Below are 19,919 nucleotides of genomic sequence, written 5' to 3' on the forward strand. Positions count from 1 at the left end.
AGCTCGAGTGGCAAATTGGCCCTTGAGAAAATAACTGGGCATTCTGGCAGTCGCCAAGGAACGTCGGCGAGCAGGTGCATTAGATCTGCGTACCACGCTGAATAGGACCAGTCTGGGGCCAGCCGGATAGCTGGAACCCCTTCCCTCTTGCTCTTTTTGATGACTCTCGGCAGTAGCGACAGCGGGGGAAATAGATATGGGCGGCGACACTGGTTCCATAACAAAACCAACGCGTCCACTGATTGCCTGCGGATCCCTGGCCCGAGCGACGCAGGTGGGCACCTTGGCATTCACTCTGGAAGCCAACAGATCCACATCTGGTGTTCCACGCAGCTAAAAAATCTGCTGGAAGACTTCGGGATGTAGAGATCACTCTCCCCCTGAGAAAGTATGCCGAGCTATTTTCCACGCCTGGGATGAGAGCTGCCGAAATCACCGAGTGGTTTGTTTGACTCACTGAAGAACGTGCCTCACCCCGCGCATGGTTGCTCTGCTGCGGGTGCACCCTTGATGATCTATATAGATCACCGCCATGGCTTTGTCCGATTGACTTCAGACAAGGCGGCCTGCAGAAAGTGATAAAACTGTTGCAGAGCCAGCAAAATTGCCCGTATCTCCACTAGCTTGGTCGAGAGGAGAGCTTCCTGCGGGGACCACCGCCCCTGGGTCGTGTGGTGGCGAAAACCCTGCTCCCCGGTCGAGGAGACTGGCTTTGATTGTCATCACCAACCAATGGTCTGGGCAAAAAGGCTTCCCCTGGGACAGAGAAGGACTGGTTATCCACCATTCCAGCGACTCCCTGACTTGACAGGATCGCCGGCCCCGCTGAGCAAACGTGAACGGAATTCTTGTCCAGGCTGAGAAGAGGGTGCGCTGCAGGGGGCGAAGAAGGAACTGGCAAACGTTAACGCTTCTATTGCCGCCACCATTTCTCTTAGAATCCTCATTCCGAACCGGCTGGAACGAGGGACTGGATGGCGAAATGTCCAGACTCCCTCCGAAGAGTAAGCGCCTCTTCCTGAGGAGAATTACCAGCCCTCGGCAAGTGTCAAGGATCCTTCCTAAGAAGAAAAAACCTGAGCTGGCACAAGAGATGACTACCTCGCGCTGACCAACCACCCTAAGCGGCCAAGAGTATCCAGCGTGATGTTGACATTTTCCTCGCATACCCGTACTGAAGGGCCCTTAACTAAGAGATCGTCCAAGTAAGGCAACCATGACTATGCCTCAAGAATGTAGCATGACCATGACAACTGTCATAACCTTTGTGAACACTCTGGGAACCTTGCCTAGCCCGAAGGGTAGTGCTATGAACTGAAAAATGTCGACCACTGATGTTGAAGCGCAGAAACCTCTAATGAGCAGAAAAAATGGGCTCACCACCTGATGAATGCACTCCTGCTCTGCCTAGAATGGCCGGTGGCAATGTGCAGATATACGTTCTGGATATCTATTGAGGCCAAGTATTCTCCCCGCTCCATGGCCGATATGACTGACCGGAGAGACTCCATCCGAAAATGTCTGATGCTGATCAACCTGTTCAGAAGCCTCAGGTCCAAGACAGGTTTGACAGACCCGTTCTCTTTTTGTGAACCGCAAACAGCTTGGAATCGCAACCCTGAGCTCTTTCGTGTTCTGGCACGGAAACAATGACTCCATCGTGCAGGAGCGATTCGATGGTCCCTAATAGAGCCCTTGCCTAGGTATCCACCCTGGGAAGACGAGAAAAGGAAAAACAGTCTTGGAGGGCATCTGGCAAATTCTATTTTGTAAACCTGAGGCCACCAACTCCTTTACCCACGTGTCGCGTGCAACACTGAACCAGACGTGGCGGAATTAGAGTAGACGGCCGCTCACCTTGCCGGTGTCGTCTGGCAAACGCCTCGAGTCATTTAGCTGACTCTCTTTGGGATCTGGATCCCCTTGATCTGGGCTGCCGAGTTCGCATTCTCCCCAATGGGTTGGATCTATACGAGATCTGCCGCTCCCTATCCTGGTCGGGGCGGCCTGAAGCGGCGGAATTGGCCGCTGTGGTCCACCCGGAGTTGCGAAAAGATCGAAAACGTGCCTGAACAGGGTGCGAAAAAGGCGGTTTGACCCCTTGTTGAGGGAGAAAAAATGCTCTTTCCTCCTGTGGAGTCAGAGATAAGCTTATCCAACCTCTCTCCAATAAACGGCCGCACTGATCATAAGGCAGAGAAGTCAAGGACTTCTTGAAAGCAGAGTCGGCCCGCCATCCATAGAGCTCTTCTGATAGAAATTGCGTTAGCGGCAGAAAGTGCCGAGCAATTAGCCGCATGCAAAGACGCATTGATTACATAGTCCCAGGTCCATCGCCATCTGCCTCGCCTTCTCCGATATCTCGGCAGGTAGCTCTGCTTCTGCGCAACCCTGTTTAACGATTCTGACCATGAATTCATGGCCTTGGCTGCCTAAGTCGCTGCGAACGAGGGCGAGAGCGCTGATCCTGACACCTCACTTACTGAGCAAGAAGCTCTTTATGAGGCGATCCGTGGAATCCTTAATAGAGGAACCACTAGAAACGAAACAGGGTTTTAGTGGCTAGACGAGACACCGGTGGAACCACCATCGGAGACTTCATCCATTTCTTACGGATGTCCGGCAAATGGATACCTTACTTTGAGTGCCTTTTGACCCGAGAAACCTCCGTCTGGTCATTCCCTTAGTCGCTACACTATGTCCTCAAACTCAGGATAAGAGGAACCAATTCCGTGCGGCCGCTTCACTCGCTTAAACGCCACCTTATGGCTAAAAAGCCGCTGTGGAACCATCCTCAAGGTCTGACCGACGGCTTCTATGAGCCTGTCCACTATTTCACATGACCCCGGAGCATCCAGGTCAAGGTGTCTGTCTGAGTCAACCTGAGGTCTGCTCACAATCAACCCTGGCGATGGGGAGCGAGAAGCAGGACTTACGGATGCCACAACACCGGATGGACTGGGCGACACCGCGAGGATTCCTTCAACCGGGTCTGCCTGGAGTAAGAGTGGCCCCTGCAAGCTGAAGGCTCTAGTGAGGTGGAGGTCCCCTCTAAGGCCAACCAGCCACTGTCCCTGCCCCTTTCAGGGGCCTGACGGAACTCGATTGCCCTCGTACTCTGACAGTGATACGGCCCACTCCGGGGGGCTTGCACATTGGTTGCATCGCAGGGGAGGGCTCCTGGGCGCGATCGGGCTCACAGGCTTCGCATAATTTTTGGCTCTGGCATGCGGCAAAAAATTAACCCCTCCAGAAATGCATGCGGCATAAGGGAACGCGATTACCTTTCCCAATCATATTGCAGCCAGGCCTAATTCATATGAGGGTTGAATGGCACTTACCCCGTCCTGTGACTCACGTGCTCCTGTCGCTGCCCCGCGCTCCTGTTCTCCGGGTAGGGTGGGCCATTCCTCTCCCGGCCGCGGCCTACCTGCCATGAAGCCGGGGGCTCAATTTGTTCGGCGTCCGCCCCAGCCAGGGGGCAGCGCCGGAAATTACGTCACGCCGATGGCGGGACTTCCGCCCGCGGCCCAGTCACAGCCGAAGCCGCGGACTAAATTTTGCCTGCACGCCCGCCCGCCGGGGGAGGGGAGGAGGGGGGGCAGGGCAGGCCGGCGGCCTGCAGGCCGAAGGCTCCAGTCCCTGCCGCCGAAACCCGGCGCCCACGCTTGGCGGAAGGAGGGAGGAGAGAGGAGAGGGAAGGAGGATTGCTCTACACTTCCTAAGATGCCTGGAGCTTCCCGGAACGCTGCCGCAGGCCCTCCCCAGCCCTTCATACCTGACTCCGGCTCTAACCTGTTGCCACCAGGTAGAGGGGATGGGGTTAGTTTCTGGATGGTGGAGGCACCTTAACTCCATCTAACCCCTTCAGGGGGTGAGGAGAGGGACCGTCCGCCGCCTTGCAGCACCGCCGTCTAGCTTTGGTGGAGCAGTGGGGGCTGCACAGACTAGTCTTGTGCCTCTGTGCAAGCCCATGGTTTCAATACCTAGGGGTGGACAGGGCTAAGTCCGGCATCGTGTCCCACGTTGCGGAAGAGGATATGTGGAGGGACACTTGCACGTGCTCGCCCGTTGATGGTTTGGGGAAATCGGACCCTTTCAATAGGATCCGTTGCCCCTGTCTCTTCTTCATAAAATAACAAACAAAAATAGACGTCTGGGGAAAAAAACCCAGATATGTGCCTCGGTGCAGGAAAGGATACGTGGAGACGATACTCAACACGTGCTCGCCCGTTGTTGGTTTGGGGAGATCGGACCCTTTCAATAGGATCCGTCGCCCCTGTCTTATCTTCAAGGAAAAAAAGAAAAAAAAAAAAAAAAAGAAGTCTGAAGAAACCATACATGTGTGCCTCCAAAGACAATAAGGAAAAAACTGATTTCCGCCCGCAATAGGGGCGAGGGTGTATACTGCGGAGGAGGAGCTAACCTCTTTTTTTCACTTAGTGTCAGCCTCCAAGCGGCAGAAGCATACACCCACAGTATCTGTGTCCCCCAATGAGGAGAAGGAGAAAAATAAATTTATGGCTCTGGAAAGGAGGGGAGCGAAAAACAAACACAAAAACAAAAAAGGGCTGCGGTGTGAATGGGTTAATAACCTATAAAGATAAAACTGTCTGTTTTAAGGACCTGGTGCTCTGCATCTACGTTGTTTGGAGCGAAGACATTAGAAAAGTACAGATGTAGGATATATAAATAGTGCAAGCACAAAGAAACCTGCCCAGCAATCTGCTGCTGCCCCTTAAGGGGGTTTTACACATAGCGATATCGCTAGCGACATCGCTATAACGTCACCGATTTTGTGACGTTATAGCGATATCGCTAGCAATATCGCTATGTGTGATACTTACCTCCGGCCGGCTCCCCTGCTGTCCATCGCTGATCGCGCGAGAATGTCCGGCTCCATTTCTCGTCGGGCACTTCCTGCTGGGCTTCCTGCTGGCGCCGATGAGAGACGCGTGGAGGCGGGCGGGAGGACGTAAGCATCGCTATGTGTGAAAGGTGAGTATCGTGCGCTGCTGCATCGCTGTGAGCTCTGCCTGTGTGACAGCTCACTAGCGATCATTTAGCGATGCACCAGCGATCCTGACCGCTGGTGCATCGCTAAATGTAAAGGGGCCTTTACAGAGCTGCCAGCACAGCTGAGCGCAGGACGCGACAGCTCCAGGCTACACCTATGGCCACTGCAGACCTATTGTATAATATCCATTACATGTAAATGATGATATTCTACAATTTATCCAGCAGTACTTGGAGAGTGGCGCATACAAGCATTTTCTTTTCACATTTCATTAGCTAGTCGGTTTATAGCAGAATAAATAAAATAAAATTGTACACTACACACATTATGGATAGCATCACTTCACAATAATGCAGGGGAAGCTGCATCAACATTTATGAAAGCTCCACAAAGTGCTTCGCCAGCAGAACGTCACCTAATGATTCTGCTCAGACCAATGCCTCACATTCCCATTCTTTCCTGGCTTTGTGACTGCAGCCTGTATCCGCAGGATAACGGCTTATATATTGGTGCATCAGATAATGACATGACAGATGGAGCTCTGCCATGAAGCATCTGCGAAATATAAGGGAAAGAAGCAGCTCTGTGAAGGCTTTAACCCCTTCATGACACAGCCTATTTTGACCTTAATGACCGGGCCATTTTTATTGCAATTCTGACCAGGGTCTCTTTATGAGGTAATAACTCAGGAACGCTTCAAAGGATCCTAGTGATCCTGAGACTTTTTTCGTGACATATTGAGCTTCATGTTAGTAGTAAATTTAGGTCGATAATTTTTGTGTTTATTTGTGAAAAAAACGGATGTTTGGCGAAAATTTTGAAAATTTCGCAATTTCCAAATTTTGAATTTTTATTCTGTTAAAACAGAGTTATGTGACACAAAATAGTTAATAAATAACATTTCCCACATGTCTATTTTACATCAGCACAATTTTGGGAAGAAATTTTTTTTTGTTAGGAAGTTATAAGGGTTAAAATTTGACAAGCAATTTCTCATTTTTACAACAAAATTTACAAGACCATTTTTTTTTAGGGACCACCTCACATTTAAAGTCACTTTGAGAGGTTAATATAACAGAAAATACCCAAAAGTGACACCATTCTAAAAACTGCACCCCTCAAGCTTATCAAAACCACATTCAAAAAGTTTATTAACCCTTCAGGTGTTTCACAGCAGCAGAAGCAACATGGAAGGAAAACATTAACATTTAACTTTTTAGTCACAAAGATGATCTTTTAGCAACAATTTTTTTATTATCCCAAGAATAAAAGGAGAAAATGGACCCCAAAAGTTGTTGTCCAATTTGTCCTGAGTACGCTGAAACCCCATATGTAGGGGGGAACCACTATTTGGATGCACGGCAGGACTCTGAATGGAAGGAGCGCCATTTGAATCTTTTGAATGGAAAATTAGCTCCAATCGTTAGCGGACACCATGTCACGTTTGGAGAGCCTCTGTGTGCCTAAACTTTGGAGCTCCCCCACAACTGATCCCATTTTGGAAACTAGACTCCCTAAGGAACTTATCTAGATGCATAGTGAGCACTTTGAACCCCCAGGTGCTTCACAAATTGATACGTAAAAATTAAAAATTACTTGTTTTCCACACAAATGTTTTTCTTTCACAAGGGCAGCAGGATAAAATGGATCCTGTAATTTGTTGGGCAATTTCTCCTGAGTACACCGATACCTCACATGTAGTCATAAACCACTGTTTGGGCGCACGGCAGGGCTCGGAAGGGAATGATCGCCATTTGACTTTTCGAATGGAAAATTAGCGCCAATAGTTAGCGGACACCATGTCGCGTATGGAGAGCCCCTGTGTGCTTAAACATTGGAGCTCCCCCACAAGTGACCCCATTTTGGAAACCAGACCCCACCAAGGAACTTATTTAGATGTGTGCTGAGTACTCTGAAACGCAAGTGCTTCACAGAAGTTTATAACGCAGAGCCGTGAAAATAAAAAATCATTTTTTTTCCTCAAAAAATGATCTTTTAGCCCGCAATTTTTTATTCTCACAAGAGTAACAAAAGAAATTGGACCCCAAAAGTTGTTGTCCAGTTTGTCCTGAGTATGCTGGTACCTCATATGTGGGGGTGAACCACTGTTTGGGCACACGTCAGGGCTCAGAAGGGAAGTAGTGACGTTCTAAAATGCCAGCTTGATGGAATGGTCTGCAGGCGTCATGTTACGTTTGCAGAGCCCTTGATGTGCCTAAACAGTAGAAACCCTACACACGTGACCTCATTTTGGAAACTAGACCCTCCAAGGAACTTATCTAGATGTGTGGTGAGAACTTTGAACCCCCAAAGTGCTTCACAGAAGTTTATAACAGAGCCGTGAAAATAAACAATCATTTTTTTTCCCTCAAAAAATGATTTTTTTTAGCCCACAATTTTTTATTTTCACAAGGTTAACAGGAGAAATTGGACCACAAAATTTGTTGTCCAGTTTGTCCTGAGTACGCTAGTATCCCATATGTGAGGGGGAACCACTGTTTGGGCACATGCCGGGGCTAGGAAGGGAGAGAGCACCATTTGACTTTTTGAACGCAAAATTGGCTGGAATCAATGGTGGCGCCATGTCGCATTTGGAGACCCCTGATGTGCTTAAATAGTGGAAACCCCTCAATTCTAACTCAACCCTAACCCCAACACACCCCTAACTACAACCCTAATTCCAACCCTAACCACAAGCCTAACCATAATCCCAACCCCAACACACCCCTAACCCTAATCTTAACCCTAATTCCAACCCTAAGGCTATGTGCACACGCTGCGGATCTTTCTGCACGGATTTGGTGAAATCCGCAGGACAAAAGTCATGCGGTTTATCTGCGGATTAGCCTGCGGTTTTACACCTCATAATGATAAGGTGTGAAACCGCTGCGGATTCCGCACAAACAATTGACATGCACCGGATAGTAATCCGCTGAAAAATCTGCAGCATCTGCACAGCGGTTTTTGTTTTGCATAGGCTAACATGGTACCGTACACCGCTGCGGAAACCGCTGCGGGTCCGCAGGGCCAAATCCGCTGCGGATCCGCAGCAGAATCCGCAACGTGTGCACATAGCCTAATCCCAACCTTAATTCCAACCCCAACCCTAATTCCAAGCCTAACCCCAATTCCAACCCTAACCCTAATTCCAACCCTAACCCCAACCCTAACCCTAATTCCAGCCCTAACCCTAATTCCAGCCCTAACCCTAATTCCAGCCCTAACCCTAATTCCAAGCCTGACCCTAATTCCAACCCTAACCCTAATTCTAACCCTAACTCTAACCCTAACAGGAAAAAAAATATATATTCTTTATTTTATTATTTGTCCCTACCTATGGGGGTGTTAAACGGGGGTTAATTTACTTTTTTTTTATTTTGATCACTATGATAGGGTCTATCAAAGTTATCAAAATGTCCCTGAATGAATCTGTAGCCGGCAGGTCCGACGGGCGCACTGCGCATGCGCCCGCCATTTTGGAAGATGGCGGCGCCCATGCAAGATTCAGCAGGGACACCGGGAGGGACGCCGGGACTCAGGAGGTACCGGGATGGTGGAGGGGGGGATCGGAGGGAAGGGGAGGGGGAGCAGATGGTGACGGCGTCTAGACACTGAGTGGACATGCGCAATGAAACAATGAGGACACAATAGTATTGGTAGGAAAACAAACTGTGTGCCTCTAGCACTGTGTGGGCAGGTGCTGACGTCAGTGTGAGAGCAGCAATTGCTGTGAGCTGATCATGTGACTCCTCTAGCGTCTGGACACTGAATGGACATGTGCAGCGAGAATGTGAGGACACAATCTGCAGGTAAACATACATTGTGCTTCTAGTGTTGTGGCACCAGGTGATAACGTTAGTCTGAAAGCAGGGGATTCTGGGAGTGATACAGTGATATAAGGGGGGAATGGTAAGCAGGTGCAGCCTCATCAATTGGATTAGTCTCCACTGCACTGCCAGACCGCTCTGACCAATATGCATCTCTCCTGATGAACCTGCAGTAGGGGGAAACGCGTTGAGAGTGTGCGGACTATATTTGAGGAATGATGTTATCATGGACCTTATGGATATCATTATGAAGGAGTATATATTCACAGATAAGTACTGTTTTTTGTTTTGTTTTTTTTTCCCATGAATGGGCTTATTGTTGTCAGTATCTGGTGATTTAAACTAGGGGTATGATATATATCTGATACCTGGAGTGGCCGTAGCACCCCTACTAATTTACACTGAGACTTGAAAATCTGGTACATTCAGTGGTGTCTTTGTTTGCTTTCATGATTTCTGACAATTTGTTATCAGATAAGCCGTTCCTGTTTACCTACCACTGATTCATCATTGTGTCTAATGGGCAGTTTTTTATCTGGGTACTTAATGTGATAGTTTTTATATATACTTCATATACATAACATAGTGCTTTTTGGAAAGGGCATAATTTGCTACAAATTTATATGTAACTGGTTCTACTGTGTGTGAGCGTTATGCATCTATTCAGACTGTCTGGACTTTCTACCTTTCCTCACATGCATATATGATTGTATAAATCTACTTTACTGCATTCATGAAGATATTCTAAGCAAATGGATACAGGCCATTTGGCCCTCTGTTTCTAATCTGTCATCTTATAGGATGATATAGGAGATTAGGGATAGCCATCGCACGAGCGGGGGAGCCATTCTCGTATTTCTTAGGGTGCCAACCTCCGCACCTAAGTAGGTGTTCAGATAGTCATTTTGTATAGGGCCAGATCACTCTTTTCTTCACATCGGCTGAGTGAAATTGTTATCAGATGGCAGCACGTATTATCAATTTTTATACATCTTCTTTATGTCCATTTCCCCTTTTTTTCCGTTTTTTGGGCTATAATAGTATTGTGCAGTTTTTAACTGCTATGGATTCAGGTTTTTCTGACCACATAATTGGATTGGCAGATTCAGCTGGTTAGATTTGGTTTGACTGTTATACCTTATCTCTTTCCAGCAATACAATAGCCCGTTTTTTACTAGGCTTTATAATAGGGGACATGTGCAAATTTATATTGTTATTTTTGTACTTAATAAAAGTTATATTTTTATAGGGTTTTTTTTCAGTTAGTCGGTTATAGGTAACCCTTGCTCACATTATACTTGTTAGCTAATTCCAACCCTAACCCTAATTCTAACCCTAACTCTAACCCTAATGGGAAAAAAAAATATATTCTTTATTTTATTATTTGTCCCTACCTATGGGGGTGATAAACGGGGGTTAATTTACTTTTTTTTTATTTTGATCACTATGATAGGGTCTATCAAAGTGATCAAAATGTCCCTGAATGAATGAATCTGCAGCCAGCAGGTCCGACGGGCGCACTGCACATGTGCCCGCCATTTTGGAAGATGGCGGCGCCCATGCAAGATTCAGCAGGGACACCGGGAGGGACGCCGGGACTCAGGAGGTATCGGAAGGGTGAGGGGGGGTATCGGAGGGAAGGGGAGGGGGAGTAGATGGTGACGGTGGCAGATAGGTCTTGGGGGGGGGGGGGGGGGGGGGGGGGGGGGCGCGGTTCTCGCTCTCCAGCCATGGCAGATGCTATTGCAGCATTGGCCATGGCTGGATTGTAACATGTCCGCAAGCTGTGGACTCGGTGTATAGAATCATGTTACCTTAGGCTCATCTCCTTGCCTTGTTCTCCCAGGACTTGCAGGCACAGACGGACGCTTACGGCCCTTTTCTTGCTGGAAAAGGTCTTGCAACCTTTCAATGAAAAAGAAAAGATGTATTAAAATAGTCAGTGTGTCTGGTTAATCATTAGAATCCTAGCTATGGAGGAAGAAGGAACACAAGAGCATTCTACAGGCAAATATCAGAGATTTACCAGCCCGACAGTTCAGCCTGCTTCATCTCCTCCTAAAATGAAAGATGTCCCACAAAAGACACAATAGTTGATAAGTGTATGGTAGTTGGGGGTCCGACTGCTAATAAATGTGGTCCACAGGAAACGCGAATGAACCAAGCACAAGCGTCTGTCTTCGTACATTTGGACATGTGTAAAGCTGCTCATATATCGGCAAACAAGAAGGTGAAGCAATTTGGTGAGCACGTGTTTTTTTTCCTTACAAAAATAGTGGCATTTGCTGTTCAGTTTCACTGGTCATTTGCAAAAGATATGACAGCGGGAATTTTAGCCATTTTGGTTGTCCCATTAGAGTGCTCAGTTGCTGCTCAGAAATGGAGGCTATATTCACACATTGCTTTTTTAATGCTTTGTTCTTTTTGCAAAACCTGCTCTCTTTGCAGTAAGAAACTTGCTGCAAAAAAAAAAAAAATCTGATTCTACTTCATCAGGTTTTAGCAATTAATACGAAGCAAAAACTGATACCAGCTCTTTCAATGGGTGAAAAAAAAGCTGGAAAACAACTGGAGGAAGTGACGTGGTGCATTCCTCAAAAAAGAAGGTATTGCATAAACTACTGAGGATAAAAAAACAAGCTGTGTGCAAGAGGTTTCTGAAATCTCAGGCTTAGCTGCACTGTAAAACACAGCTGAAAATTTTCAATAAAAAAGAAAAATCAGCTGCAAAAATGCAACATGGGAACACAGCCTTACAAGGGAAACTTGTCTTCGGTTCACATGTTCAGGCCGTACAGACACAAAAGGTGAGTTTATCAGCTGCTGCTGAGAATCAGGTATGACAACCGCTCGGGATACAATTTCCACCTGTAAAACAGTTTCCACAACAGAACAAGAAAATATTACTCCCTATAAGGAATTGATACACTAATACTAAACGTTGGACACTGCACTGGATTGTAAGGTAAGAAAGGACAAGACCAAAAATGGGAGACGGCGATATGAATGAAGTCACTTACAACATTTCTAGATAGAGGTGAAACAGGATTGAGATTTTGTAATTCTACTTAAAGGGATTCTCCAGCAATAGAAAAGAAAAATAAAAGCAATACATTTCTAAACACCTTCAAATTGCAAATCACAGTTGTTTTGCCTAGGGAGACAATCACTATAGTACATTAAAATGGTTGCAGGCTTGTTACATGACAAAAATGTTAATGGGACAGGTGCCTGTGAGACTGTGTAAGGGTATGTGCACACGCTGGGGATTCTGCTGCGTTTCCGCAGCGTTTTTGGCTCTGCAGAAACGCAGCAGATTTTGCTGCGTTGTACAGTACCTTTATTTCCTATGGAAATAAAAAAAAGCTGTGCACATGCTGCGTTTTTTTCCGCGCGGTTTTGCTGCGGTTTACAATCCGCAGCATGTCAATTGTTTGGTGCAGAAACGCTGCGGTTTTACACCTCATCCATTATGAGGTGTAAAACCGCAGGGCAAAACCGCAGAAAAAACGCAGATAATCCGCAGATAAACCGCAGATAAACCGCAGCACTTTGTCCTGCGGATTTCCTGCGGTTTTCTCTACAAAATCCGCAGAGACTAAAAACTACGTGTGCACATACCCTAATAGAAATCCCCCCCCCCCATTTCGTTCATGTGTAGGAAGATGTGAATATGCTGGTCTAATACCGAAGATACCAGGGCTGCTGAGGTAAGAGGCGGCTTCTTACACTACTGTTCACCCTATCTGATCTAATACTGCCAATATCAGGGCTGCTGAGGTAAGAAAAGGCTGCCCACAGTGCTATCCACCATGTCTTTTTGATCTAATAATGGAGATACCAGGGCTGCTGAGATAAGAGGAGGCTGCTCACACTGCTGTCCACTATGTCTTTCTGATCTAATAATGGATACACCAGGGCTGCTGAGGCAAGAAGAGACTACTTACAACACTGTTCAAACTATCTGATCTAATACTGGCAAAATCAGGGCTGCTGAGGTAAGAAGAGACTGCTCACACTGCTGTCCAATATGTCCTTTTGATCTAATAATGGAGATACCAGGGCTGCTGAGGTAAGAGGAGGCTGCTCACACTGCTGTCCACTATGCCTTTCTGATCTAATAATGGAGACACCAGGGCTGCTGAGGTAAGAAGAGGCTGCTCACACTGCTGTCCGCTATGATTTTCTGATCTAATACTAGAGATACCAGGGCTGCTGAGGTAAGATGAGACCTCTTACACTACTGTTCACCCTATCTATAAGATGTAATACTGGAAATACCAGGGGTTCTAAGGTAAGAAAAGGCTGCCCACACTACTGTCTGCTATGTCTTTCTGATCTAATTCAGGATACACCAGGGCTACTGAGGTAGGGAGTGCTCACACTGCTGTCCGCTATGATTTTCTGATCTAATACTAAAACACCAGGAATGTAAGAGGCTGCTCACTTTACCTTTCTGATCTAATACTGGAGATACCAGAGCTGCTGAGGTAAAAAAAAGGCTGCTAACACTGCTGTCCACGAGGTCTTTCTGATATAATACCGGAGACACCAGGGCAGCTGAGGTAAGAGGAGGCCACTTACACTGCTGTCCATTATGTCTATCTAATATTGGAGATACCAGGGGTGCTGAGCTAAGAAGAGGCTGCTCACACTGCTATCCACTATGTCTTTCTGATCTATTACCTTAGACCCCAGGGCTGTGGAGGTAAGAAGTGGATGCTCACACGGTTGTTCACTCTGCTTTTCTAATGTAATATTGTAGTTAACAGGAGTTCTGAGGTAAGGAGAGGCTGCTCACACTGCTGTTCACCATGAGTTTTTGATCTAATTCTCACGACACCAGGGCTGCTCAGGTAAGAAGAGGAGGACAGCAATGTGAACATGGTGCTCATTAAAGATCTTTTTATTGATTCCCAGAGAACATCGTTAAGTTCTTTGATACGCAAAAAAAAATGCAGCTTACTGCATCTTCCAGAGACAGTATGGACACCCTGCTGTAATTTCTACATAAGGTTCATTGAAGCAAATAACTACATGAGAAGGTTCAAGTCGACTTTGAAATAAAAATCGGCTGTCCTCTAATTCATTATGGAAAGTAAATCATTCGATTTGAAGCCAGGCATAATGTAGATTAATTTTAAAATTTAACTTTCCAATACAAAACAGTGTGTAAAAAAAAAAAAAAATTACACACACACACATATTATATATATATATATATATATATATAAATATATATATATATATATATATATATATATATATATAAAGCTCAAAGTGTGTATGTATGTGTGTATGTATGTATGAGTGTATGTCCGGGATAGGCATCCGCACTGTCGCAGCTACAGCCACAAAATTTGGCACAGTCACACGTCTGGACCCCGAGAGCGTCCTAAGCTATGTTGTGAGGCGAAATTTTAACCCCGCGCGTTCCAATTCACCAAACAATTTTGCCCCCGTCTACATACTGGGGAAAAAGTGTGTGCGCGTCAAGCCCCGCCCCTCATTATGATGTCATAATGCCCCTATTTGCATACTGGGGAAGCAGTGTGTGCATATCAAGCCCCGCCCCTCATTATGATGTCACAATGGTTGCCATGGCGACGCTGATATCATAGGTTGCAAGCCCTGCCGCCGCTCATTATGATGTCATAATGGTTGACTATGAGATGGAGGATGTGTGATGGGTATATGGGCACTGGACTATGGGATGGAGGATATGTATGACAGGTATATGGGCTCGGGACTATGGTATGGCGGATGTGTATGACGGGTATATGGGCACTGGACTATGGGATGGAGGATATGTATGACGGGTATATGGGCACGGGACTATGGGATGGAGGATATGTATGACGGGTATATGGGCACGGGACTATGGTATGGAGGATATGCATGACGGGTATATGGGCACGGGACTATGGTATGGAGGATATGCATGATGGGTATATGGGCACGGGACTATGGTATGGAGGATATGCATGATGGGTATATGGGCACGGGACTATGGGATGGAGGATATGTATGACGGGTATATGGGCACGGGACTATGGGATGGAGGATATGTCTGATGGGTATATGGGCTCGGGACTGTGGGATGGTGGATATGTATATGGGCATGGGACTATGGGATGGCGGATATGTATGATGGATATATGGGCACGGGACTATGGAATGACGGATATGTATATGGGCACGGGACTATGGGATGGAGGATATGTATGATGGGTATATGGGCACGGGACTATGGGATGGCAGATATGTATATGGGCACGGGACTATGGGATGGAGGATGTGTGATGGGTATATGGGCACTGGACTATGGGATGGAGGATATGTATGACGGGTATATGGGCATGGGACTATGGGATGGCGGATATGTATATGGGCACGGGACTATGGGATGCAGGATATATATGATGGGTATATGGGCATGGGACTATGAGATGGCGGATATGTATGATGGGCATATGGGCACGGGACTATGGGATGGAGGATATGTATGATAGGTAACTTTCCAATACAAAACAGTGTGTAAAAAAAAAAAAAAAAAAAAAAAAAATTACACACACTATATATATATATATAAATATATATATATTTTTTTTTAATGATTGATTAGGAGCAAGTATCGCAGACTGACTACAGCACTAACCTACATTTATGTCATGACTGATCAGCAAAAAAAAACACTATTGCCTATACCAGCCACCCAAGCTGCGGAATATGTTGGCGCCATATAAAGATTATTATTATTGCATTTCATGCTATAAATCAGCCGCCTTCTTTCTCTAGGATTCCTTTACAAGTAGCATTCTAGAAAAAAAGCTGATTTTCCACACCTTTACTGCAGTACTTTACGATTTATAGTGGCAAAAAACAAACAAAAAGACCATTGCGGGCAGATGTTAGCTTTAAGTCAATAGGGACATGACAAGGGAAATGGAAAGGAAGGCTTGTAAAAAGGCATTAATTATATAAAAGCCTCAGACATTCTTTAGATAACTGCATTGATCTACAAAGGAGCCGATGTCCCAGGTTACACTCTACAAACAGATTTTACGCAGCAGAGCAACAAATGGCGCAGAATGCCTGGGTTGCTACTAAGGAAAGGCATCAGCTGGTCAGGACATCAGGCGACCACTGTTTCCTGTAAATGCCAACTATGCGGTATTATTATTGTCAGAGGAAGGAGACAAGAAAAAGGACTATGAAAGGTCAGAGACAACTGCTCCTAAATGATGAAACAAGAAGACTGGTCCTTAACCAGCTGCAAAGAAAAACAGCAATAAATAAAAGGAACCATCCTCAGAGAAAAGTGCAAGTACGGCACTACGAAAACCCGGTCTCCTGTAAAAATACCACAACTTACTGTAGAGAGCAATTTAGATTGTGAGCCCCATCGGGGACAGTGAAAATGTGTGAAAAATATAAAGCGCTGCGGAATATGTTAGCGCTATATAAAAATAAAGATTATTATTATTATTATTATTATTATTAATGGAACTATAATAGTTAAATGTAGATGACAATACCAGGCCACTGTATTACTGCAGTAATGACAGCAGTCCATTATCCTGCAAAAGAGAAAACACACCTAATGCAATGCACTGGGTGTAATGATACATGCTGGAACATAAGAAAAGGAACAGCCTATGGAAAAAGGCCATCATCACTGAAAGCATTCATCAGGGCAATCCTTCAGAAAAAAAAAAGTTCTCCTATCATGAGATCACACCACTTAGCCACATCTTAAGACTTCTACCTTCAAAAGAAGAAAAGTGACAATATTCTTGATTGTGCAGATAATGGAGAGATGTTTATGTTGGTGGTACATTTCTCTCCCTTCTATGGGGTTTGTTAATCATTCTGGCACAGGCAGAATCATTTCTCCATCACAGGATACAGCCCTCATAGTACAGCTACACTGCGGATCAGTTGTGCTATGGTGCCATCCAATGGTCAGAATGCAACCTTCAGAAAAGATGTAGGAAAAATCCTAAACCACATAAAAGGGATGAAAAAAGCAACCCTGGGATTAAAATAGTATAAATGTATTTATCTGAAGATCACCTGTCAATAATTCTACAAGATCCAGAAGAAGAATAGGGATGCTTTCCTGGCTACAGAACAAACATATCAAAAGAAGAGTTATCATTTCAGGAAAATAGCAGGAACGGAGTCAGAGAACTAGATTTTTCTACCTCTAAGGCAAAATTCAGATGACTGTGAAACACAGTCTGAGTACGGAGCGCAATATCTGAACAGACTGTGGGTCTCCTGACCTGACGTCTCAACGGCCTCTCATATGCCCAGGAGGCTGCCGAGAAGACCTGAGGTCCGTTCAGACATTGCAGACTGTACTCGCACAGAGTTTCACAGACTTCTGATTTCAACTTAACCTTAACAGTTTGTACATCTCACATGCATAATGAAACCTATCAATGCAATTTCCATGAGAAACAACAAAGCCTAAGGTGGGCAGTGGGTAGATCTCCCTGTGTCCTAGACAGAAGAGCAAAGTTCGATTAACAACAAAGCCTAAGGTGGGCGGCGGGTAGTTCTCCCAGTGTCCTAGACCGAAGAGCAAAGCTCGATTAATAACAAAGCTTAAGGCGGGTGGTGGGTAGATCTCCCCGTATCCTAGACAGAAGAGTAAAGCTCGATTAACAACAAAGCCTAAGGTGGGCGGTGGGTAGGTCTCCCCGTGTCCTAGACAGAAGAGCAAAGCTCGATTAATAAAGCCTAAGGTGGGCGGTGGGTAGATCTCCCCATGTCCTAGACAGAAGAGTAAAGTTCCATTAATAACAAAGCCTAAGGTGGGCAGTGGGTAGATCTCCCCGTGTCCTAGACAGAAGAGTAAAGCTCGATTAACAACAAAGCCTAAGGTGGGCGGTGGGTAGGTCTCCCCGTGTCCTAGACAGAAGAGTAAAGCTCGATTAATAACAAAGTCTAAGGTGGACGGTGGGTAGATCTCCCCGGGTCGTAGACAGAAGAGCAAAGCTCGATTAACAACAAAGCCTAAGGTGGGTAGTTCTCCCAGTGTCCTAGACAGAAGAGCAAAGCTCGATTAATAACAAAGCCTAAGGCGTGTGGTGGGTAAATCTACCCATGTCCTAGACAGAAGAGCAAAGCTCGATTAATAAAGCCTAAGGTGGGCGGTGGGTAGATCTCCCCGTGTCCTAGACAGAAGAGTAAAGCTCGATTAATAACAAAGCCTAAGGTGGGAGGTGGGTAAATCTCCCCGTGTCCTAGACAGAAGAGTAAAGCTCAATTAACAACAAAACCTAAAGTGGGCGGTGGGTAGGTCTCCCCGGGTCGTAGACAGAAGAGTAAAGCTAGGTGAGAGGATCCGTTCTTAAACACATGACACAGGGAGGCTAAACAGAACTCTGCACAAATTAAATGAAGAGTTAGGAAAACAGGTATGCAAACAGAAAAACTGACCCTACAGCAATGTAGAGGAGGGCTGACTTTCACCAAGAATGAAAAAAAATATATCCTGGCATAATTAGTCTGGTATTTTATGGAATAGGGGAAAAAAACAACGGTCAACTGGGGCCTTAAAAAGAAAATAGTAACAACAATTGCTTGCAGTTTTGCCATATTGAAATAAATGGAAAAACTTTAATATCCATTAAAGGGAAATCTGACAGTAGCAAGACAGAGACAGGGAGCCTGATTCCAGCAATGTATCATTTAGTTTGATGGGTGCAGCAGTTTGAAGATCTAGCAGTTCTCTCTGAATGCTGAGCTCTGTATAAACCCACATACACCACTGATTGGCAACTTACTGTGTATTGTATAGTGACAGAAAGCTGCTAACTGAAGTTGGGGGTGTGGTTGGACTTAGAGGCACAAGGCCAGTTGTCTTCTAGAGATAATCTCCTGCTGATAAAACAGATTGTATTGAAAACCGCAAAACATTCTAGTTAGTGCCAGATCCCTGCAATCAGGCTCTCTTCTGCCCATATATCATGGTGCTCTCCGATTATGTAGCCAAAAAGATGCTGAGAGATTCTCTTTAAAGATGCAATAGCTGCATTTAGTACAATACAGAAAAAAACCTCCCAATTAATTCTTCGAAATACTGCAAGTTTGTTGAGCACCCAGGAATCAGACCAAAAATAAACTGGAAAACAACAAGTTTTCAGAATATTCAAATAGACTGTGGAGAGCCCAAACATTCATTTTTATTAACAAGGTACAGAGTTCTATGGATCTTTAGTAGCAGATGGGGTCAGGGCTTTACATCACTGACTCCATCTTCTTCTCTGGGGACCTCTCTATCTAAAGTTTAGCGCATACTTAATAAGGAGAAATGGCCAACTTCAGAAGAGTGGAGAAGGGACTTGTTCATGTCGATGACTAGATCAGTGTCAGCCATAAGACTGATAACTTATTAACATTTAAGGCTTTAAACGCTGACATGTTTCACTGCTTTTGGAAATAGAGAAATCAGCGTCTTCTCGGAAAGTGTAATGGAACGGATTACTGTTACAGATTAACACACTGGGCTCATGGCTTTTACTATTTCAGCATTTCAATCTACAGACAACTACTACAGAAATGATTCTATGTTGGATTCTTGATGCACAGAAGATACTCCACCACCAATACTGATGGATAGAGACAATACAGAAATTATGTATTTGGAGATTAAAAATAAAAGCGCTACAAAAAGGAACATTCTCAGTTATGAAGAAGACGGGGGGGGATTCATCTGTAGACTATATGTGCTGACTGAGAAAGGAAGAAGATTCCCACCCATAAAAGGAGGAAGATAAATCAAAGTACAATGTATTATGGGATGACAAAAATCATAAAGACATTAAGGAAAACCTCTCATCGTGATCGACTCCCTCCAAGTTAGGGCACCCAAAATATGCCCTAAACCCAAAAGTCAGGGTTTAATGGCTCCCAGTGTAACGTGCTGCTGCAGTGTAATACAGCGCAACCTCCTCCAGGGGGTGATGGTGAGGGAAAGAGGCTGCGCATACACACACACAGCGTAGTAACACAGAGCAACAGCACAGGTGTCACAGGTAATGAAAGCGTAGTCAGACTAGCCG

General features: G+C 45.5%; 1 protein-coding gene across 3 annotated transcripts in view; it reads right to left on the reverse strand.

The window, feature by feature from the left end:
• Window positions 1-19,919, reverse strand: part of PIKFYVE (phosphoinositide kinase, FYVE-type zinc finger containing) — a 603,254-nt gene that overhangs the window by 232,397 nt on the left and 350,938 nt on the right. For all 3 annotated transcript variants that reach the window (XM_073558214.1, XM_073558213.1, XM_073558215.1), the window contains one exon: window positions 10,659-10,749. In XM_073558214.1, the coding sequence (XP_073414315.1) occupies window positions 10,659-10,749 (91 nt within the window). The remainder of the gene's footprint in view (window positions 1-10,658; window positions 10,750-19,919) is intronic.

The sequence above is a fragment of the Dendrobates tinctorius genome, unplaced genomic scaffold (assembly GCF_039654945.1).
Source record: "Dendrobates tinctorius isolate UK_male_01 unplaced genomic scaffold, ASM3965494v1 ptg000254l, whole genome shotgun sequence".
Taxonomy (NCBI): Eukaryota; Metazoa; Chordata; class Amphibia; order Anura; family Dendrobatidae; genus Dendrobates; species Dendrobates tinctorius.